Here is a 24,271-nt window from a genome sequence, read left to right as displayed (position 1 = left end):
AAGTTGATAGCCTAAACAAATTTAAAGCTCAACTGGACAGGTATTTCGAACGAACGGAGGGGTGAAATGGGAGTGGGTTTTTTTTTTTTTTTTTTTTGGCTGATGCTGAATAAGCTTGTTTTCTTGCATCATATGCCTCTGCTAATGCTAATGCTAATGCTAATGTAGTTCCTCACTCTTCAGCATGTAAATCTCTCACCCTCCTAGCACAATACCGTCCCGGAGTGGCCCACAGTTTATTTTGGTTAATCAACGGATAATAATAATAATAATAATCTGAGCAAGAGGAAGAATCCAATCAGCATTGAGCCTGCTAAATCCATTCAAGGCCTTATACGCCTCAATCAGATCACCTTTCAGGTGCCTAGTCTCCAGATGCTGCAAATTGCAGCATCTGGAGACTAGTTCTGGATTATTATTATTATTAGCCATATGGCATACGCATGCACCAGACAAAAAAAAAAAAAAAAAAAAATCTTGCGTTACCCTGAGAGAGAGAGAGAGAAAGAAGTAGAAGGGAATCATCAAGAAAGCGAAGAATGATGATAACCCTGGGTTTGCCAAGCCCATATTCATCAGATGTGAGCCCCTGGGGTAAATATGCACAGTATACTCTCTGCTTTTCGTAACATTCATAAAGTATACCTTCTGCTAATTTACGACTACACCACTGTATGTGTATTCTTTTCTGTTCTCTCTGTGTCTCAATATATCACTTTCTCTCTCTTTGCATTTCGTTTATTCATTTCATTTACTTACATCTTTATTCCTTTTTTGTTTACCTTCACTTTTATATTTACGTCTCTCTCTCCATTATTTTTAATAACCTTGTATATTATAATGCATTTATTACTATTTCCCCCCCATACATTAGCAAAAGTAATTTCGATGCGATATGTAATCCGACTGGTGCACTGATGCCTCTTTTCATAATTTTAGGTGCTCTACGGCGATCCCGTTAGACTGCAGATCAAACAAAATAGAGCTGTAGAAGGGATGAGCAAATGCACTGTGACATAAAACGACGACATGAAAATATGCGATAGTAATGAGACAACTATGTATCACTTGCAGGATATCTAAATATAGTCATTAAAGTCACGCATGCGCATAGTGATCTTTCAAATTAGTTCCAGGACTGATTGTGGCATAACTATTTCTGGTGTCGGGTTCTTTTGTTTATATGCGATGAATAAGATAATTAATTTATTTTAAAAATATAAAAACTTCATCGCTATCTACCGTTATAAACTTGAAATTCGACGATTGGGCAGACCACGTGATTTAAGTGGGCTAACGGCAGAAAAAAAAATCATTTTTAATACGTATTTCACTATCAGGCAAAGTCACCACTCGCTTGTGCGTTATAGCCCCATTTGCTGATGCATCTACAAACTCAACAACTACTCGCCTGAAATAATCCATTACTTTTACCAAATTTAACCTATTATATCACTAATTTACTGGGTGAAAAAGTGAAGTAAATAAAAGGTTATCAAAAAAAAAAAATAAATCTAATTTAACTTTCAACTTCGTAACCTGGTCGGGCCAATTTCCTAGTGATAAACGTTTTTGCGTGGGTGCCATCGTGCGACTTGTCTCACTAATGTACACTGCGATGTGACTGAAGAAAGACGAATGGATGCGTTATTTAGTAATCAAAAGGAGAATCAAAGTGCAAAGGTCATATTTTATCATATATCACTAAAGAGAAATCCGAAGGAATGGTAATCTATGTCTAGTATATCCGCAATTAATCTTCACACACAGGTACTGAAATGAATTTTATTTTATAGAAAATTTGCATTGCATCAGTGACTAGTTAAAAAAAATAAATAAATAAAAAACTTATAATAAGAGAAACTTAAGTTTTGGGAAATGCTGAAATCGCAACTTATTTTGCTGAAGATTAAAATTCTGTTTAAAATTAGCCATAAGCCTATCATAATACAGGGTATCCGGGCTAGAGATATCCAAAAATAACGGCTTATAATTAGTAGAGCATTAGTAGAGGCATTTGATGCAAGAAAGCAAGCTTATGCAGCATCAGCCAAAAAAAATAAAAATAAAGTAAAATAAATAAATAAAAAATAACCACTTCCACTTCACCCCTCTGTTCGTTTGAAATACTTGTCCAGCTGAGCCTTAAACTTATTTAGGGCTATCAACTTTCACAACAAGGGATAGAACTCAGTTCCACCTACCAACCACCCGCTGGCTAAAGGCAAATTTCCGCACATCTATACTACATCTGTCTTTGATCAATTTGAATTTATGCCCTCTCAGGTGATTATTCTGAGGAAGAATCGCATCAGCATTGAGCATGCTCAAACCATTCAAGACTTTGTACACCTCTATCAGATCACCTCGCTGGTGCGCCTAGTTTCCAGACACTGTAATTCACAAAACTTAAGCCTTTCTTCGTAAGAGCACCCCTTTGTTCCATTCACTAATCTTGTTGCCCTTCTCTGTACTCGTTCCAGCAGCTCTACATCCTTCTTGAAATGAGGCCTCCAGAACTGCATACAGTACTCTAGGTGTGGCCTGACCATTGCCTTATACAAGGGAATGATCACCTCCTTATCCCTGCTGGAAAAATTCCTGTATATTATTGACAATACTCCATGAGCTACTCTTGCAACCTGTCTGCACTGCTCAGAGAACTTCATATCTGCCTGCACAACCACCCCCAGTTCCCTTTCATTCTCTACCACTGTCAGTGTAGTACCACAGATTTGATATGTTGCTCTGGGGTTGCTGTTTCCCATATGTAGTACTTCACATTTGTCAATGTTAAACTTCATTTGCCACCTCTCAGCCCATCTGCTCAACCTTTCCAGATCCTCTTGCAGCAGCATAGTGTCAGTAGTGTCCTTGACAACCCTGCCAACCTTCGTTCGTATCGTCTGCAAACTTTGACGTTAAGCTTGATATACCATCATCAATATCATTTATAAATACAGAAAACAATAAAGGACCCAACACTGAACCCTAAGGGATTCCACTAATAACATTAGTCCACGATGAGCAGTGTCCATTGATTACCACTCTCTGTCTTCTCCCCCTTAACCACCCCTTTATCCATAGCAGCAATTTGCCTCCAATGCCACACTGCTCCAATTTGTGCAGCAGTCTTCCATGTGCAACAGTATCAAAAGCCTTTCTAAGATCCAAGTATATAATACCAAAGTTATTCCCTGCATCCAGTTCTTTTGTGACTGCATCATAGTATCCAATCAAATTGGTCAGGCAAGACTTCCCCTTAACAAAACCATGCTGTGTCCGAGCTATAATGCGAGAACCGCGCATTATATTTTCTCAAACTAAAGCACAGTCGATAGGAAATCTCTCCAAGATTTGTTTCGTCCCATTTTGCCGCATTTGGGGTACGGAGAATCCTCACCAAGTGATCGAAAATGAAAGGGATACACCAAAAGTCAAAAAGTTTGGTAAGGAGTACACAAAAATGGCTTTATTGGTCCATTTTTTTTTTTCATAGCATTAGTATTAGTAGAGGCATACGATGCAAAAAAGCAAGCTATTACAGCATCAGCCAAAAAAAAAAAAAAAATAACATCCCATTTCACCCCTCCATTCTTTCCAAATGCCTGTCCAGCTCAGTCTTAAATTTATTTAGGCTATCAACCTCCACAACAAAAGATGAAAGCCTGTTCCACCAATCATCTACCTACTGTAGCCTTATAGTTCCAGTTACGGTGGTTATTTTTATTTTTAATTTAGATAAGAGTTTTTGTACATTACTACTTAATATACATAAAACCGTTGTTTTGTTCTAATCTTGCAGCAATTGTTTTTGTATAGAGTGGTAGGAATTCGAATTTTTAATTGTGGTAACTAGGTAGCTGTAACGTAAAAATATATAGCATAATACACATCACAGCAGTTTGGATTCTATTAGATAGTGTAGTACTCACAATTAATTAATTAAATTTATTGATCTTATTAATTTAAAATATCATGCCCCAGACTAGAGCAGCAAAGCAATGGGCACAAAGTGGCAGGAGTGCTGTGACTCGGTGGAGAACTGAGGTGGGGGCAATTCTCCAATGCATCACAGACTAAAAAAATGTGCAACTTGTGAAATCTTTGCCGAACTCTCTGGAACAGAACATGATCTAGCCAAGGAGGATGTCTTTGTGTGTGCCAGGTGCCGAGAGTGTCTAGAAATTAGGCGTCAACTCAGCGTTCGAAAGGGCGTCTATGAGAGCTTAAGGTGTAGGGTAGATGCCCTCGAAGATATTAATATGAGTGGCCCATAAAGCTCTCAGCTGCCCAACTCAATGCCAGAGCTCACTTGTGGGCATCAGGCAACAGAGCGGCAATCTCCAAGGCACGATGTGCTGGTCCCAAAGGAACTAGTTATTGTTGGTGACTCTATTGTCAGGGAGACAGGGAATATATTGTGTGAAAAGGATAGATGGAGTAGCACTGGGGTGTGTCTGCCAAGGGCAAAAGTTGATGACATTGTGATGCATATATCATCTTTTAAGGGCACAAAGGGTGATATTGTTGTACACGTTGGCACCAATGATATTAACAGTAGAAGATCTGCAGATTTACTTAACAAGTACAGGTCAGCGTTGCAAAAAAGTTGTGAGTTAGGGTTAAATTTGAAAGTGTCTGCAATTCTGCCCAGACACGACAGGAGGGAGTATATGATGAGAGCCTTGTCAATCAATTCGGCCCTGGAGGGGGAATGTGCAAAGCTCAAGGGATAGAATTTTTTTCAGCCTGGTCTGTGCTTGTTAACAGGAGAGACTGCTTCTACAGGGATGGGATATACTTAAATAGAAAGAGTGCAAGAATATTTGCTGATGCTATTGAGGCTGTGTTAGGTGGGTTAGAAAACTGCTAGCTGGGAGGAGGATTCATAGACTAAAAGGTTTAAAGTAGCTGCAGGCAGAGGTGAAGGTGATTCTTGCACTACTTCTATTAGAATAAGCAGCAGCCTGGAGCGAGGGGTGCTGGGAGTTTCAGGGACTGATGGCAGTCATTGTGAAACAGGTGGGTATATGGGATGTGTTAGGATAACTAAGAATAAGAATGGGTGCATGTATACCAATGTTAGAAGTATAGTAAATAAATTTGATGAATTTGAAGTGTTGGTCAAGACATCAAAGGCGGATATTGTTGGGTATCAGAGACGTGGTGTCACAGAGAGATTAGGAATGCAGAATTGGAATTTGGGGAGTACAATGTGTACAGAAAGGATACACAGGATAGGAAGGGAGGAGGTGTTATGCTGTCAATTAATAAAAACAAAATCAAAAGAAGTGCATGCTGTTGATATAGTGCAGTGTTGAGTCAGTTTGGTGTGACATAAGCACTGTGAAAACAAAAATTAGAGTAGGAGTGTGTTATAGGCCTAATGACTCGAATGAGTACAATGAACAATTGTACAGAGAAATAGAGTGGGCTAGTAAATCAGAACGTCTTATAGTGGGGGATTTTAACTTCCCAGATATTGACTGGAACTTGTGGGTTGGTCATTTGCAGATTAGTAAGAATTTTGTGGATTTATTGGATGATTGATTTCTGCAGCAGCAGTATGTTCGAGAGGCAACAAGAAAGGGTAATACTCTTGATCTGGTTATCAGCAGTGATCATTCGTGTATTAAGAATTTGCAGATAAAGGAACCACTAGGTGGCAGTGATCACAGTGTACTGATGTGGGATTTACTTAAAGATATAATTACCATCAGGGGTTAAATGAAAGGGTTTTTGCTTCCATGAAGGTGACTATAATGGTCTCAGACAGTTTTTAAATTCTGTTCAGTGGGATCAACTGATGATGTTACCAACAGCAAAATCTAAATGGGAAGCATTCAGGGATTAATCGTGGAAGCTACTAAAAGTTTTATACCTATTAAGAAATTTTGTTCAAGGTTTAGGCCTATATGGTTGTCAGATGAACTAATGAGACTTGTGGTAGAGAAGAAAAATGCATGGGAAGCATATAAATTATCAGGCGACATAGAAGCCTACGGCAGATATAAGTTAGTCTGTAATCAAGTCACAAAGGAGGTTAGGCAGGCGAAGGCAAATTATGAGAAATCTTTGGGAAAGGATGCTAAGAAAAACAGCAAGGATTTCTTTACCTATGTAAACTCTAAAAGGAAGGAATGAATTTGATTGGTCCACATGATATCAATGGTTCAACTATTGATGATCTTGCTCAGATGGCAAACAAACAATGAGTATTTTGCATCTACATTCACACATGAGGAGTTATTAAGGTTTGAAAATCCCAAAAGGTTATCAAATTGTAGCAGGGTGCTTAATGATTTTGTAATAACTGAGAGCAAAGTGTAGAAATTGTTGAAGTTAAACATAAAAAAGGCAACTGGGGTGGATGGGATCTATCCAATTATATTAAAGGAAGTGTCATGGGATCTAAGAAAACCCTTAGCCATAATTATGAGAGCATCCTTGGACTCAGGGAGGTCCCCCACGGACTGGATGCGCAATTGTATCCCCAATTTACAAAGGTGGATCGAAGGGTGATACGAGTAATTACGGACCAGTTATTTTAACTTCTGTTCTGGGTAAAATAATGGAGTCACTGGTTAAAGATGCGTTGCAGGATCATATAGACAGGACTGCAGCAATAATAATTTAGACGCAGCATGGGTTTGTTAAGGGAAAGTCTTGTCTGACAAATTTGACTGGATATTATGATGTGGTTACAAAGGAACGCGATGGAAAAAATAATTTTGATATCATATACTTGGATTTCAGGAAAGCTTTTGACACTGTTGTGCATGGAACAACAAAGACTACTGTACAAATTGGAACAGAATGGTATGAAGGGTAAGTTGCTGCAGTGGATAAAAGGATGGGAGAAGACAGAGGGTGGTTGAGAAGATGAAAGATTATACTTGTTAACATTAGACTTGAATTTCTGTAGGTTGTAATTTTCAGAAAAAATATGAAGGGAGGTTTTTACCAGAAAATGGAAGTTGAAGAAATAAATGAGGAAGAAGAAAAGTTGTTTCTCTGGTAGGATTGTTTCCTACGATATCAGATGCTCAGACGAATTCAGTACATCGATGCCGACCTTAAAAAATTTGCCGCCAAATTTGGGATACTTCACCCCCACACACCCCATAGACTGCGAACTGGCAACTGCATCTGCCAATCACCAAACCCCTTAACTAATACAGGGAATGGTGACCACAGGGGACGTGATTGAGGTGTATAAGGCCTTGAATGGGTTCAGCACGCTGAATTCTGATGGGATCCTTCCACTTGTTCAGATTACGAACCTAAGGGGGCATAAATTCAAATTAAGAAAGGACAGATGTAGAATAGATGTGTGGAAATTTGCCTTTAGCCAGCGGGTGGTTAATTGTTGGAACAAACTTCCATCTGTCGTGGAAGTTGATAGGTTGAATAAATTTAAGGAGGAACTGGACAGGCATTTGGAGGGAATGGTATGATTTTTTTTTTTTTTTTTTTGGCTGATGCTGCATAAGCTCATACATTTGCTTTCTTGCATCACATGCTACTACTACTACTACGTGGTGCCACCATCTCTTGACAAAGCATTGCAACCCATCGCAGCCATCTAGACAGAAGTGAAACTGCCTCGGTTGCTCCCAGTAAGGAATACTCTATGTTGGTCCAGACAGTGTGCACAAGGAAAAGCCTTCTTTCTTCACAACGAAGACAGCATACCCTTTATAACCACTTGGAGACCCTTGTGAATTAACTAGTGAGCATAATGGGAAATGAGCCTGACACTGCTCTTGCTGCTCTCTGCCATGAACTCTAAGGACAATAGTCACTACTATAAATCGTATATGTATTTGTCATTTTGTTTATTTAAGTGTGTCTCTTTGTTTATTTAAGTTTAATGTTCTTAATCTCATGGTATGTCATCTTTATAATGTAATTTGTTTAATACCAGTTCTCATCACCTTAATGACTTACGTAAATTGATGGCACTCTATATCATTTAATATCATCTTGTTTTGTTCCTTATTGTCTTATGGAATTTAATGTTTTTAATATTTTTTTAACACCTAATCTGTAAACCCCTGACCTTTTGGCAGTGAAGGGAAAGTTTGCAGCACTTAACCTTGTAACCAGTTAAAATCCCAAGTTTCCAGGCCTGGTTACAGGGCTGGAAACTTTGGATGAAAAGTATCTGTTCCAGTGCCAAAAAGAGCAAAGAGTAGGCTAAATCCAGCATACTCCCCTGACCTTCAGGGAAGATTTTACCTTATCACACAACCAACTACCTAGTGAAGAGAGAGAACCTCAGTGAAAAGACAAAAAAACAGTATCATTTCTCAATTTCAACCTTTATTTCTCATGGCACTCTGGAGAGTAAACAGTTGTAACTCATTGTCTCCAAAATGCAGATGTCTCACTGCCTTCTGAGTTCCTGCCATTCCTTCTAGCCCTTTCGGCATTAGAAAGGGCAGGGACTGGTAGAAATTCCAAAATCAGTGAGACACCTGCGTTCTGGAGACAATGAGTTACAATCACTCAAAATAACTATTGAAAGTGATGAACTTTGGATAAATACCTGTAACCATTTTCTCACTCTCACACACACACACACACACACACACATTGAATTCTTCCCAAGAGATCATCTCAAAACAGGATTTACACTCCATATTTCATGGAGTGTAAATCCTGTTTTGAGATGAACAAAATAAAAGACCAAGGGGTAACAACGTTACCCCTTGGTCTTTTATTTTGTTCTTTTAATTTTATTTTGTTCTTTAATTTTGTTATTCTTTTAACCCCTTGGTTAAAAGAATAACAGTCTATAGAGATGGACATATCATGCCTACGAGAAAGAAACCCGATTCTCACTTTTGATATGCCTCGACTTCCAACAACCATAAAAGCAGTATATCTGAACTGCCCAGTGAAGCCAAACATTTAGTCCTCCTCACAATGGTGTTTCCAATGCCAAATATATGAACACTAACAAGCAGCTTGAGAAATACACCAGTCTGTGCCCAGTGTTGATTGACAGACCACAACAATAAAGAATACATCACTTCCATGGGAATGTGCATTAACTGAAAAGGGGGATCATCCTGCATATTCTAAAATGTGTAACTAGTGGAAATGAGGAAAAACTATTCAAAAGTATAAAATTGAGCAGTGTCAGCTATCAGGAAGCAAGAAAAATGGTTGAAACAAACATTAGAAATAAACCTTCCTATGCCAAAATAGTAACTAAAAATTTTTCAATCAGAATCTAAACTGACTTTTCCATCCCTCCACGAGTCTTTTTCCCCCTCTAGATACCCACTGACATACCTCGATTATGAAAACAGGAAGCATCCATAACCAGCATCCCTATCACAGTACTACTGGAATCACAACATCGCATAACAGAAATCAAGAAGAAAAACTTGTCTTTACCTCAAGAGGAGATGGATATAGAAAAGGAAAGATGACGACCCAGTTTTAGAAATCTTTGTTGCAGAAGAGATGGATACAGAGTACCCATATTTTCGGAAGAAAGATGAACCAAAAACTGAGAAATGTGTCTGCCTTCCTTCAGAAACAACCCAAGCAAAACACTAAAACTAGATAATTAACTATCTTATACATTGGAACTGTTGAGATTACTGTAGAAATATCAGACATAAAACTTCTGATCAATCAGTACAAACAAAGCTGTCTTGCCACCAAGAGATATGCCTTAGGGCACAAGACAATCTCAAAAAAAAAAAAAAAAAAAAAAACTATATAATAAATTGCACAGATAGAATAAGTTAGAATAAGTGAAGGGCTGGCTCATGGTGGCCTAGCAATCATAGTAAATATATTTTCCAGTGCAGCTCGGCATCTCGAAGCTCTAGCAGTCTGCCTTTCAGTGGGTTTTTTTTCATTAGCATTTTTTTTTTTTTTTATGAAATCCCAAACACGAAAGGTATCGAAACCTATAGTACTTGGTACTGTGCATGGGTTGAAGGAGGGGGGGGGCAGAAACTTTGCTCTTGGGACTAAACCTGGGTTTCACCACTTCATGCCTCCAATAAGCAAAGTGGTGGTATTGCACCGGTTGATGAGAGGCATCTACCACCTGTAGCTCATTATACCTACCACCTGGAGCTTATATCCAGATGAATTGGATAGCCTCATTCCACAGTTACCGCTCCATTCTGCATACCAACTTGAGTGTCCATAGCCCTTTATGTGGTAGAACAGACATTACTAGAGGGGGGGGGGGAAGTGTGGAATGAATACTTGATCACTGCAACCTTTCCTTCCTGAATGATGGAATTGATACTCTGCCATAGATCTATCAATATGCTCCTTGGCTTGCTTCTGTGTTTTCATTTGGGAAGTCAATCAAAATCCATTAAGCAGTAACCACTACCTGGTAGTCTCTATGCACATTGGCAGTACCTTTTATCTTTCCAGCAGAATCCCCCAGTGGAAACTTGGGAAAGCCAAATGGGAATCAGTAAACTGGCCTCTCCTGTTTAGGCGCCTCCGTAGCCAGGTGGGAAGGAGCAGCAGTGTGTACCACACGTTTCTTGATTAGACCGGGGTTCGAAGCAGTCACCACCAAATACGGAGGATGCGGAAAGGTCAGGGAGTGACCACCGCATATTCCCGGAGCAATATGGCCTTAGTTGCTAATGCTCCTAAAAACCAAATAGCCTCTCCTGTTACAAAAATAATCTGTCAAGAGATAATGAATTATGCTGTAATACATATCACAGAAAGCATAATGCAAGCTGCAACATATTTCATCCCAAAAATCCCTGCATATTTCCCTCTCTATACCCAAAGACCTGGTAGACTGTGCAGTGCACTCTGGCAAGAAAAGCACAAAATAAGGCATGGAATAGATTTTGCTGATATCGCACTCCCAAAAACCTAATTTTCTTCAAGCAAGCTTGTGCAGAAGCAAGATCGAAAAGATTACTAGATCCTTACTAGATTTTGCATCATCCATAAAGCAATTGACTGGTATATGTTTTAGCATTAGCAGAGGCATATGATGCAAGAAAGCAAGCTTATACAGCATCAGCCAAAAAAAACCCTTCCCATTTTACCCATCCATTTGCCAGATATTGGTGGAATTTTTCCCCAGCTTCACACAAAAGTTGATGATGATCTGTTGTTGTTCTGGTCTTTGTTTTCTGATGGTGATGTTAGACACAATGCACAATGAGTGCCCATACAAAAAAGCAACTTAAGGCCAATTGGTTTGGGTTGGTAGGTCACACTAATGTGCTTCTCTAACATCCTCTACCAAAGTGGTACTCACATTAGGTGTTTTGTATTATTAAAAGTTCTGATCCTGTGCAGATCACAGATCAGAACTTACAGACTTTTAATGTGGCATGGTAGTTGGATGCCACATCAAGTAACCTTTTGTGCATGCAACTAGATTCAAGGCGGAGCAAGTGGATGGGTGGAATTAGAAGATTCGTTTCTTTTTTTGGCTGATGCTACATAAGCCCACCTTCCTGCACCACATACCTTCACTAATGCTAATACTAATACCAATGATACAAAATATCACAGATTTTTAACTTTAGCCAACAGTTAACACAGACTTATTATTTTTGAGTTACACTTCACAGGTGTAGCACCTACACTTTTTAGCATTAGCATTAATAGAGGCACCCGATGCAAGAAAGCAAGCCTATGCAGCATCAGCCAAAAAAAAAAAAAAATAAATAAATAAAAAATAACCACTTCCACTTCACCCCTCTGTTCGTTCGAAATCCCTGTCCAGCTGAGCCTTAAACTTATTTAGGCTATCAACTTCCACGACAAGGGATGGAAGTCTGTTCCACCAACCAACCACCTGCTGGCTAAAGGCAAATTTCTGCACGTCTATCCTACATCTGTCTTTCATCAATTTGAATTTATTCCCTCTCAGGTGATTATTCTGAGCAAGAGGAAGAATCCCATCAGCATTGAGCATGCTCAAACCATTCAAGGCTTTATACACCTCTATCAGATCACCTCGCTGGTGCCTAGTCTCCAGACACTGTAATTTGCAAAACTTAAGCCTTTCTTCGTAAGACCAACCCTTTGTTCCATTCACTAACCTTGTTGCCCTTCTCTGTACTCATTCCAGCAGCTCTACATCCTTCTTGAAATGAGGCCTCCAGACCTGTATACAGTACTCTAGGTGTGGACTGACCATTGCCTTATACAAGGGAATAATCACCTCCTTATCCCTGCTAGAAAAATTCCTATATATCATTGACAATACACCATGAGCTGCTCTTGCAGCCCGTCTGCACTGCTCAGAGAACTTCATATCTGCCTGCACAACCACCCCCAGGTCCCTTTCATTCTCTACCACTGTCAGTGTAGTACCACATAGTTGATACGTTGCTCTGGGGTTGGTGTTTCCCATATGTAGTACTTTACATTTGTCAATGTTAAACTTCATTTGCCACCTCTCAGCCCATCTGCTCAACCTTTCCAGATCCTGTTGCAGCAGCATAGAGTCAGTAGTGTCCTTGACAACCCTGCCAACCTTCGTTCGTATCGTCTGCAAACTTGGACATTAAACTTGATATACCATCGTCAATATCATTTATAAATCCAGAAAACAATAATGGACCTAATACTGAACCCTGAGGGACTCCACTAATAACATTAGTCCACGATGAGCAGTGTCCATTGATTACCACTCTCTGTCTTCTCCCCCTCAACCACCCCTTTATCCATAGCAGCAATTTGCCTCCAATGCCACACTGCTCCAATTTGTGTAGCAGTCTTCCATGTGCAACAGTGTCAAAAGCCTTTCTAAGATCTAAGTATATAATATCAAAGTTATTCCCTGCATCCAGTTCTTTTGTGACTGCATCATAGTATCCAATCAAATTGGTCAGGCAAGACTTCCCCTTACCAAAACCATGCTGTGTCCGAGCTATAACTGAAGTCTTGTCTAGATGATCCTGCAGAATGGAAGTATGAAAGCCATCTGAAACAAAATTTTAAAATACAAGGTAAATACAGAACTTCTGCCCTCCCATATTACAGTATGATGGCAATTCTATTGCTGAACCTACTTCACAAGCAAATATATTAGATGAAACATTTGCTTGAGTGTCAGCAAGAACATATTATACTCCCAGAAGTTTTTAAATAAATATTAGATAGAAAAAAGTTAACCTAAACTTCTGCTATAGACATTTACAAATGAAATAAATCATATAGCACTCATATGTTATAAGGTCTGGCTGATAACTTACAATGTATGACCTGATAACATACATTGTGATATGTTAAAATACCTTACAGCGACATCATTGAATTTGCTGCACTGCATGTCCTCTATAATTTAATATTTGTTGAGAATGATTTTCCTAATTCCTGGCTTTCCCAAACGATGACAAAGGTACTACTATCTCAAATAACTACTGTCCGATGACCCTAACCAGGTGCCTGTAAAGTCTTGGAAAGACTGGTCAGTGCTAGGTTAGTGCGTTATCTAGAGGAGAATGAAATTATCAGCAATATATTGTATAAAGCAGTAGTTAGGCCATATCTTAAGAACTGCATAGAGGCCTGGAGGCCTCATTTTAGGAACGATATAGATTGTTGGAATGGGTGCAGAGAAAGGCCAATGAGATGGGTGAGGGGAACAGATGGGTGCTCCTACCATGAAAGGCTTCAGTTCTGCAAATTTTAGCATTTGAAGACTAGGCAACTGTGAGGGGGTTCTGATTGAGTATTTAAGGCTCTGTGAATGGATCGAGTAAGATTAATGCTGATAGCATCCTTCCTTTTTTTTCATACCACACATGAGGGGACATAAATTCAAATTAAGGAAAGGTGGTTGCAGAATAGATGTGTATAGAAATTTGCCCTCAGTCAGTGGGTATAGTTGATTGTTGAAATAAATTTACATCTGCTGTGGTAGTGGATAGTTTGAATAAATTCAAGGCAGACCTAGATAACCTATTGGAGGGTGTGGACAGGTGACTTGTTTTTTTTTTGCTGATCATTTTCAGATCATTTTCCTCTACTAATACTAATATCTGCCAGCTGTAAACAAACTGTAACAAAGAAGTCAACTCACTATATGTCTTATTGTCAATCACTTGGGGAGCAGATTGCTACACTTATATCTGATTATACCAAATATACACTGAAAGGACAGAATTCGTGGGGTTCCTGAGCAATAGCATGCAGTCACCCCTCTCACTAGTGGATGAACCCACCGATTGGCCGGTATATAGGTATACTGCATCACTGCATTCACGTAGACAGTAATTCAGTGTGAGTATGGATAAATGTAAGTTAGCAGACTTTGAACGAGAAATGATAGTGAGTGCCCGATGCATGTCACTATCATGGAGATGATACAGAAATTGCACTGTCCCTATTCGACAGTATCAAGAGCATATTGGGAATACACCATTTCCAGAATAACATCTCGTCATGGACAGCTGTGTGTGGAGAAAGGTGGTGGATGAACGTGGCTGTCGACATCTGTCTCGCATTTTTTCAGCCAATCGGAAAGCTACAGTGGCACAAATCACCACCAACTTCAACAAGGGAGGTGCCAGAAATGTCTCCACCAAGACCCATCAGGCAATCATTAGTTGCAATAAGTTATGGGAACCGCCGACCCACTAGTGTCTCATTGCTAACACCACATCACAGGATTCTACACCTCAACTGGGTGAAAGAACATCGGCACTGGACCTTGGATGATTGGAGACGGATCTCCTGATCCGATGAGTCCCATTTGGAGTCTGCTGACGAGGCTACTAGAGACGGTCGTGTTCAAAGCCGCTAAGTGGATTTTTCTTATTTATTGATTTGAAATTATTGTTTTTCTAAAACTTTTGATTTAAATTTAGTAGTATAACATTATTTTGTGATTTTCTGATTAATTTGGTGTATTTATTCTTTACTTGGCCTTGTAATTGCATAAAAGTATCCGTAATTGCATAAAAGTATCGGTAAGGGTTTCCACGTGTTTCAACTCCGCTACCGTTCGTAATTTTCCCGCCTTTGTGATACGACAGTTATATACCGTACCAGATAGCGTTAGTTGAACTTCGTTAGTAGTTAAATTGTACGTTTAAATAAATAAATATAACAACTCAGATTACAAACATAATATAATTAATTATATTTAACATAATTAATAACATAACATAATTAATTATAATTAATTAATAAATTAATAGAATCATGACTCAGACCAGAGCAGCAAAGCAAAAGGCTCAATCTAATGGAAGTGCTGTGGCTCAGAGCAGAACTGAGGGGGGCAGTTGTCCTCTGACTCACAGCCTTATAAAATGCACTGTTTGCTTGATGTTTGCAGAGCAATCGGATACGGGACATGATACTGCCAAGGGCGATGTCTTTGTGTATGCGCGATGCAAGGAGTGTATCGATATCAGGCAACAACTCGGCGTTCTTGTGGGCCTATATGAGAGCTTGAAGGACAGGGTGGATGCCCTCGAAGAAACTAAATTGAGGGGCCCATCAAGCTCTCAGCTGCCCACATCAACGCCAGAGCTTGCACTTGGGCATCGTGTGACACAGAGGCAACACCCAAGGCAGAATGCGCTAGTCCCGAAGGAACTAGTAGTTGTTGGTGACTCTATTGTCAGGGAAACGGGGAACATGCTTTGTAAAAAAGATAGGTGGAACAGGACCAGGGTATGTCTGCCAGGGGCAAAGGTTGATGACGTTGTAGAGCGAATATCATCTTTTAAGGGCACAAAAGGTGATATAGTTGTACACGTTGGCACTAATAATATTAAGAGTAGGAGACCGGCAGAATTACTTAACAAGTACAGGTCACTGTTGAACAAAAGCCGAGAATTAGGGTTGAATTTGAAAGTGTCTGCAATTCTGCCCAGACACGATAGGAGGGAGTATATGATGAGAGCCGTGTCGATCAATTCGGCCCTGGAAAGATTGTGCAAGGCTCAAGGGGTAGAATTTTTTTCAGCCTGGTCTGTACTTGTTAACAGGAGAGATTGCTTCTACAGGGATGGGATACACTTAAATAGAAAGGGTGCAAGAATATTTGCTGATGCTATCGAGGCAGTATTAGGTGGGTCGGAAAACTGCTAGCTTGGGGGGAGACAAAGAGCAATAGATTGACAGTAGCCACTGGCAGAGGTGAAAGAGATTCTTGCACTGCTTCTATTAGAATGAGCAGAAGCCTGAAAAACAAGATGCATGGTATTTCAGAGACTGCTGGGAGCCATTGCGGTACAAGTAAACACATGGGTTCTGTTAGCGTGGCTAAGAGGAAGAGCAGGTGCATGTATACTTGCATGTACACCAATGCTAGGAGTCTAGTAAATAAATTTGATGAATTTGAGGTATTGCTCAAAACATCAAAGGCTGATATTGTTGGGATTTCAGAGACGTGGTGTCACACAGATATAAGGAATGCAGAACTGGAATTTGGGAAGTACAATGTCTACAGAAAGGATAGACAGGATAGGAAGGGAGGAGGGGTTATACTATTAGTTAAGAAACACATAAAATCCAAGGAAGTGAAGCCAGTCGACATCGCTGGACAGTGCAGTGTCGAGTCAGTTTGGTGTGACATAAGCATTAGGAGATCAAAATTGAGAGTAGGAGTGTGCTATAGACCTAATGACTCTGATGAGTATAATAAGAAACTGTACAGAGAAACACAGTGGGCCAGTAAATCAGAGAGTCTTATTATGGGGGATTTAATTTCCCAGTTATTGACTGGAATTTGGGGGCTGGTCACTCACACACTAGCAAGGCTTTTGTGGATTTATTGGATGATTGTTTTCTACATCAACATGTTCGAGAGGCAACTAGAGGGTGTAATACTCTTGATTTGATTATCAGTAGTGAATCTTCATGCATTAAGAATCTGCAGATAAATGAACCACTAGGTGGCAGTGTTCTGAAGTGGGATTTACTCAAAGAGGTAACTACCATTAGGGGTAAAGGGAAGGGGTATTGCTTTCGTAAAGGCGACTACGGTGGACTGAGACAGTATTTAAATTCTATACAGTGGGATCAACTGATGATGTTACCAACAGCAAATTCAAAATGGGAAGCATTCAAAGAACTTATCTTGGAAGCTACTAGGCTTTACATACCAACTAAGAAATATTGTTCAAGGTTTAGGCCTAAATGGATGTCAGATGAACTAATGAGACATATGGCAGAGAAGAAAAATGCATGGGATACATACAAATTAACACGTGACACAGAAGCCTATGATAGATACAAGTTGATCTGTAACCAAATTACAAAGGAGGTTAGGCAGGCGAAGGCAGATTACGAGAAATCCTTGGCAAAGGACGCGAAGAAAAACAGCAAAGAGTTCTTTACTTATGTAAACTCTAGAAGGAAGGGGATGAATCGGATTGGTCCACTTGATATCGATGGGTCAACTGTTGATGATCCTGCTCAGGTAGCTAACAAACTAAATGAATATTTTGCATCGACATTCACACATGAGGAGTTATTCAGCAAGGGGAATGCCAGAGGTGTATTCAACTCTAGCAGTAAGCTACAGAATCTTGAAATAACCGGGAGTAAAGTGGAGGAGAAACTGTTGAAGATAAACACAAGAAAGGCACCCGGGGTGGATGGGATCTATCCAGTTATATTAAAGGAGGCAGCAAAGGAAGTAAGCAAACCCTTAGCCATAATTATGAGAGCTTCCTTGGTCTCAGGGGAGGTACCCATAGACTGGAAATGTGCAAATGTGACCCCAATTCACAAAGGAGGATCAAAGGCTGACACAAGTAATTATAGACCTGTGAGCTTAACTTCTGTTCCAGGAAAATTAATGGAGGCACTGGTTAAAGAAGCACTGCAGGATCATTTAGACAAGACTTCAGTTATAGCTCAGACACAGCATGGTTTTGTTAAGGGGAAGTCTTGCCTGACCAACTTGATTGGATACTATGATGCAGTAACAAAAGAACTGGATGCAGGGAATAACTTTGATATTATATACTTGGATCTTAGAAAGGCTTTTGATACTGTTGCACATGGAAGACTGCTACACAAATTGGAGCAGTGTGACATTGGAGGCAAATTGCTGCTATGGATAAAGGGGTGGTTAAGGGGGAGAAGACAGAGAGTGGTAATCAATGGACACTGCTCATCGTGGACTAATGTTATTAGTGGAGTCCCTCAGGGCTCACTGTTGGGTCCATTATTGTTTTCTGTATTTATAAATGATATTGATGATGGTATATCAAGCTTAATGTCCAAGTTTGCAGACGATACAAAGGTTGGCAGGGTTATCAAGGACACTACTGACACTATGCTGCTGCAACAGGATCTGGAAAGGTTGAGCAGATGGGCTGAGAGGTGGCAAATGAAGTTTAACATTGACAAATGTAAAGTACTACACATGGGAAACAGCAACCCCAGAGCAACGTATCAACTCTGTGGTACTACACTGACAGTGGTAGAGAGTGAAAGGGACTTGGGGGTGGTTGTGCAGGTAGATATGAAGTTCTCTGAGCAGTGCAGACGGGCTGCAAGAGTAGCTCATGGAGTATTGTCAATGATATACAGGAATTTTTCCAGCAGGGATAAGGAGGTGATTATTCCCTTGTATAAGGCAATGGTCAGGCCACACCTAGAGTATTGTATACAGGTCTGGAGGCCTCATTTCAAGAAGGATGTAGAGCTGCTGGAACGAGTACAGAGAAGGGCAACAAGATTAGTGAATGGAACAAAGGGGTGCTCTTATGAAGAAAGGCTTAAGTTTTGCAAATTACAATGTCTGGAGACTAGGCACCAGCGAAGTGATCCGATAGACGTGTATAAAGCCTTGAATGGTTTAAGCATGCTCAATGCTGATGGGATTCTTCCTCTAGCTCAGAAAAATCACCTGAGAGGGCATAAATTCAAATTGAGGAAAGACAGATGTAGGATAGACGTGCGGAAATTTGCCTTTAGCCAGCGGGTGGTTGGTTGGTGGAACAGACTTCTATCCCTTGTGGTGGAGGTTGATAGCCTAAATAAGTTTAAGGCTCAGCTGGACAGGTATTTTGAACGAACAGAGGGGTGAAGTGGAAGTGGGTTTTTTTTTTTTTTTTTTTTTGGCTGATGCTGCATAAGCTTGCTTTCTTGCATCAAATGCCTCTACTAATGCTAATGCTAATTTCCAGTTATTTTGAGCAGATGGGAGGATGCGTGTCTGGCTGAAACTGCATGAAGCTATGCACTCGTCATATCAACAAGGAACTGTTAAGGCAGGTGGATGGTCAATAATGAACTGGGGTGTGTTCAACTAGCACATGTTGGGATCTCTGGTACGTCTAGATGCATGTCTGAATGGTCCAGGTTATGTGCCCATCCTTACAGACCATCTGCATCCCTTTCTCATCTCTTTCTTTTTTTTTTTTTTTGCATCCCTTTCTCATCCATTTCTCATGCTATGTGGTAGAATGACTAACATAGATTAGTGCAAAAGCATCATTTTAACGTAGCTATTTACCAAAGTAGTTTAATTAATTAATTAAATTGGCTTTGTTTTGGTTATATCTCATATTATGAATGCCTTCACAATATAACCAAAATGATGCCAATTTAATTAATTAATTCAATTGCTTTGGTAGATAGCTATGTTTGCAGTGGGTTCTGCAAACTTCTGAAATGGATTTCCAATTTGATCTCTGCGACCACTTCTTTAAGCACACTATATTTCTCCCGAAAATTGCCGTTGTTTTGTGTTCCCACACACACACACACACACACTGGTGTTCAAAGAAAGTGCATCACCTAGGAATTTCACATTTCTACCCATTTTTTTGCAATGGTCTATTACATTATTGACTAGCATCACAAATAGAAATATAAACAAAAGATATTTATTAATAGTTAAGGCAAAGCTAAGTAATATTTGACAAATGCTCTCAAAATATTCCAAAATGAGCATTTGCAACCTTTACACAACAGTTTTGGTAAACACGACAATTATTGTTGAAATGTTATCAGAAGCACTCAATTTGCTTCAGTTTATCATTTTAAATGGAAAACAAAATTAAAAGTTCACCAGGTGCAAACTAATATTTAGTTGAACCGTCTCTGGCTCTGATGACAGCAGCACACCATCGAGGATTGACAACATCAATTTCTGAAGATAATCAACTGATAGTTTGTGGTTCCAGACATGAATTATGGCTTCCTGAAGTTCACAAAGGGTCTTTGGTTTCTTTCTGGCAACTGCAGATTCCACACGATGCCAACAGTTCTCTATAAGATTCAGTTTCAGGCTGTTTCCTGGCCAGCTAAGAATTGTAATGGACTGTTCTTCCAACCATTTTTTTCACCTGTAACAAATGTAAACACATTACTGTCGAACCTCTAATGCAGAAATAAAGCTAAAGTAACTATAAAAGTGCCTACTTACACTTTTCGCCCCCCTGATGACAAGGAGCAGAGTCGTCCCAAAAGATGCAGTTACTTGGCAGGTTGAAATGGTCTCTAATGGTTGGCAGCCATTTGCCTTCCAATATTGCCAGGTATCCATTGGCATTTACAGAACCTTTTATAAACTGCAGGTGACCTACTCTGCAATACAAAATGCACCTCCATATCATTTGGCTGGTAGGGAATTTCACTGTAGACACCATATAGTCTGGGTGGTATTCTTCACCACGTCTATGGCAAATCGTTTGTCTCCCATCAGAGCTATGCAGGTTGAATTTCTTCTCATCCGAGAAAAGAACCGACTTCTACTGCTCGGGGGGGGGGGGTTCCATTTGACACCAAATTAATCGGGCCTTTTTATTTTTTTGTGTTATGGTGGGGCTTCTTCTTAGGACTACGGGCTACAAGTCCATTTTTGAAGAGGCATCTTCTGACTGTTACTGCACTTGCTACCACTCCTATATGTTCTTCCCATTCTCTTTTCATCTCAGACGAAGAAGCTTTACAGTTTTTAAGGCATAAGCGCTTCAAAATGCGGTCCTGTTTTGGTGCAGAGACTTGTTTCCGTCGGTTTCTTTTTTCCTATCAGCAGAACCAGTATTCTTGAGTTTGGAAAAAAATCTACTTACTGTCGACTGATTACAGGACACTCTATAATCAGTATGATGAGAAGAACATCCTTCCTCACGTAAAGCAACAATAGCACTCTTTCTTCGTGGTGTCAACTGCACAACTCGCCATCCTGACACAAGCAAGGAATGACTGCAACTCTTGCAGAGCGTGCTTATATAGCTGAAAGTAACAGCTGATGCAATATTATGTCATCACTTACGTGTGTCAATCTTATCTAATGCAATCTGTAAGGAATATTGCCATATACTTACGTTATCCGGACAACAATTACAATTTTAAAGGGTGATGCAGTTTCTTTGAACACCAGTGTATGCCTATCATTTTTTTTAGTTATACCATATTATAACAGTTAAACAAGAATTTAGAAGCTTCAATACTTTTTACCTGCTGCATCCAATGTTCATTCTATTTAGTAGTGGCATATGTCTTTCCTATTGGCAACCTCCGTAGCCGAGTGGTCAGGTGTGGGAGTGCTGTAGCACATGTCCTTTGAGTAGACCAGGGTTCAAGCCCCTGACTGCTAAATACAGTCGGTCTGCCAACCTGCACTGGACCAACGTAGCAGATTATGGTCCATTTCCCTCAACGTGAATCATTGAGGAGGCTTCCATCCTGCAATGGATTGTTAATGGATGCAGTTTACCTGTTTACTTTTTTTTTTCTTTTTTTAACCTTTATGTCTGAGCCATAACTGATAAATCAACTTATTTTCTCGAGTTAATTTATTTCAAAGCAGATCTTGTTGTTGGTATTTCAGTTATTATATGAGTGAAATAATTAAATTTCAATAGTGGCTTAAGGTACTTTTAATTAAAGCAATTATGTTTCCTTTATAGGCCAGCAACAATGTACTCCACCATAGATGGATTTAGACAAACTATCCAGAGAAGTCTTAAAGGCTGTGATGCAGATTTATTGGATATACTCCAAAGACAGCCTGTGTTTACTGAAACTTTCATTAAGAGATATCATTATTGGGAAAAATTAAGAGTTCAGAATATCCTGAAGATAAATGAATTAGCTGATAGTGTAGATAAACATCATTTTAATGTAAATGTAGCCAAGTGTGTTGGTTTAGGTGTGGCATCTGTACTTGGTGCTGGTCTTGGCATGATTGCAGCCCCTGCTATTCCCATCACTGCAACTCTTGTTGTTCAAACTGGCATCCGATTGGGAATTGGACTTGCTGGAAGTTCAGTATTTGCTGCTGGAATTGCTGAACTGGGTATTACAAAAACAAAATGGATCCAAGTACAAAAAATTGTTAGTGAAGAGGATGAAGAGTGGCAGAACTTGTGTAAAGGTTTTGAACAATATATTAACCGATGGCATGAAGTAACCAATGCATTGAAAAAAGTGTTTGATGATTCTTTTTGGCTTATGTTACAGTCATTATTAACCACGTGTTTTCAAGGATGTTTTCTTCTTTCTGGAATGTGCGAAGTTTATCATGCATTATATCATACAAAAAATTTAAATGATTTTGAAGAAGTTATTCCTGTCCTTGTAAAAGCCCTTCCTGAGGTAATACACTTGATCAAAGTAAAGCAAAGTAATTTTCCCAGTGATGGAACCCAAAGTAATTTTGATTTGCTTCACGATATCCTGAGTTACATGCTTAATATATCACATAAACTTCCACAGCTTAAAATATATGCTCAGAATATATCAGTTATTCTAAATTTGTTTTGTTTACCTAACAAGAAACCATTGCCTACCAAAGAAAGGATCGCTTCAATCTTGAAGAACTTAGTTTCAAAAAAGTCCATCCATTCTGATCCCATGAGATTAATCGCAGTCATATTAGAGAGTGAAAAGGAGAAAGTGCAGTGTGCTTTCACTGAACTGATCAGCAACAGAGAGTTATCAGAAACTGTATTGTGAATTAATGTTTTATTTTTTTCTTGAGAATTATGTTGTAGCATATTACTTCTACTGTGTATTGGTGGTTTTTTGTTTTAAATTGTGTTTTGTTTCAGAAGATTAGAAGGAATAAATGATTACTCATGCCATTGATTCAGAAATAACGTTGAGAAGTCTTCATATAACACAAGTTCTTGTTAAAAATGGGATGTCAGTTTTACTCTGATGGAAGTGTGCTGAAGTTTGGTTTGTGTAATATTTGATTTCCAAAACAAAAAAAAGAAAAAATGCCCAATTTTCAGAACATTGATTTTCGATAATGATAGAGGTTCCTAAACTTTTATACCTTGTGCTCCCTTTCCTTGAAATATTTTATAAATTTCGTGCTCCCCTTAAAATATTTCATAAAATTCATGTCCCCAACTTCAAGAAAACATGCAAATAAACAAATTTGACATAAAATTTAGTTATGAGTGTACAATGTGCAAGATATAAGAGGAAGGCAATTTGTGGGGGATTTCACAATCTTAGATCTTATAATAATGACGCATTTGCACTAAATGACATCATAGTTTGAATTTTTCTTAGTTTGAGGCTTTTTATCTTAAAATTTTATTAAGCCAAATAATTAATTTATTAATATATTAGCTTAGTAAAATTAGTATAACATATTAATTTATTAATATGTTATCTTAATAAAATTAGTATAACAAATTAATTTATTAATATGCTAGCTTAATAAAATTAGCTTTTATTAAGGTAATGTATTAATTTGTAAATTAATATGTAACCCATTGCATTTAATCTCAAAATATTAAAATAAAATCTGTATTGTGCCTGAATTATTGAGATAGTTTTTCATATTTTTTTAAAGTGCTTCGTAAAAGGCAACATATCCCCCCCCTGGGGTGGGGGCCCACATTGCAAGAACTAGTGAATTATGCTTAATTTTTTCCTTAATTAAATGGATATTATCTGTAAGACTAGCTTTAGGCTCATATTACTTTCGTTCTCATAGGATTTGAGTAAACCCGGTTCCATGCATAAGTGCCCTGTCCGTGGTCAATTATAGAAAATCAGTTTTTATTATGATCTTTAGCTTTATTTAAATGAGCTGTTTTCACAGTGGGTGATATCCACTGGCGAAATAGGTTATTCTTGGTTATAATTTTTATCTATCTATACGTTAAAAAAGTTTTCTTCCTAGTGATATTTATTTGAGCCAATGGGAGAAGAGGGCGCGGCTATTACATTACTACAAATGTTAAAATGAAGATTGATGCAATAAAGCATCATATGTTTAAAAGTGCAATCTTTGTGAACAACTTGAGAATAAACAACACATTTTTCCAACACAGGGATATCCATAAATATACTTGGTCAC

General features: G+C 38.9%; 1 protein-coding gene across 1 annotated transcript; it reads left to right on the top strand.

Moving 5' to 3' along the window:
- The first annotated feature begins 1,353 nt into the window (after positions 1-1,353).
- LOC150077625 (uncharacterized) lies at positions 1,354-23,012 on the top strand. The gene is made up of 2 exons (XM_090386084.1): positions 1,354-1,770; positions 21,861-23,012. Exon 2 carries the CDS (start codon positions 21,871-21,873, stop codon positions 22,906-22,908), a length of 1,038 nt encoding a protein of 345 aa, XP_090242210.1. The 5' UTR covers positions 1,354-1,770; positions 21,861-21,870; the 3' UTR covers positions 22,909-23,012.
- The last annotated feature ends 1,259 nt before the right edge of the window (positions 23,013-24,271 follow it).

This window comes from Mastigoproctus giganteus, chromosome 12 (genome assembly GCF_048544385.1).
Source record: "Mastigoproctus giganteus isolate SK-2022 chromosome 12, ASM4854438v1, whole genome shotgun sequence".
In the NCBI taxonomy this organism is placed as follows: domain Eukaryota; kingdom Metazoa; phylum Arthropoda; class Arachnida; order Uropygi; family Thelyphonidae; genus Mastigoproctus; species Mastigoproctus giganteus.
Note: the sequence above shows the minus strand (reverse complement) of the source record. Positions and strands in the feature narration are given on the sequence as shown.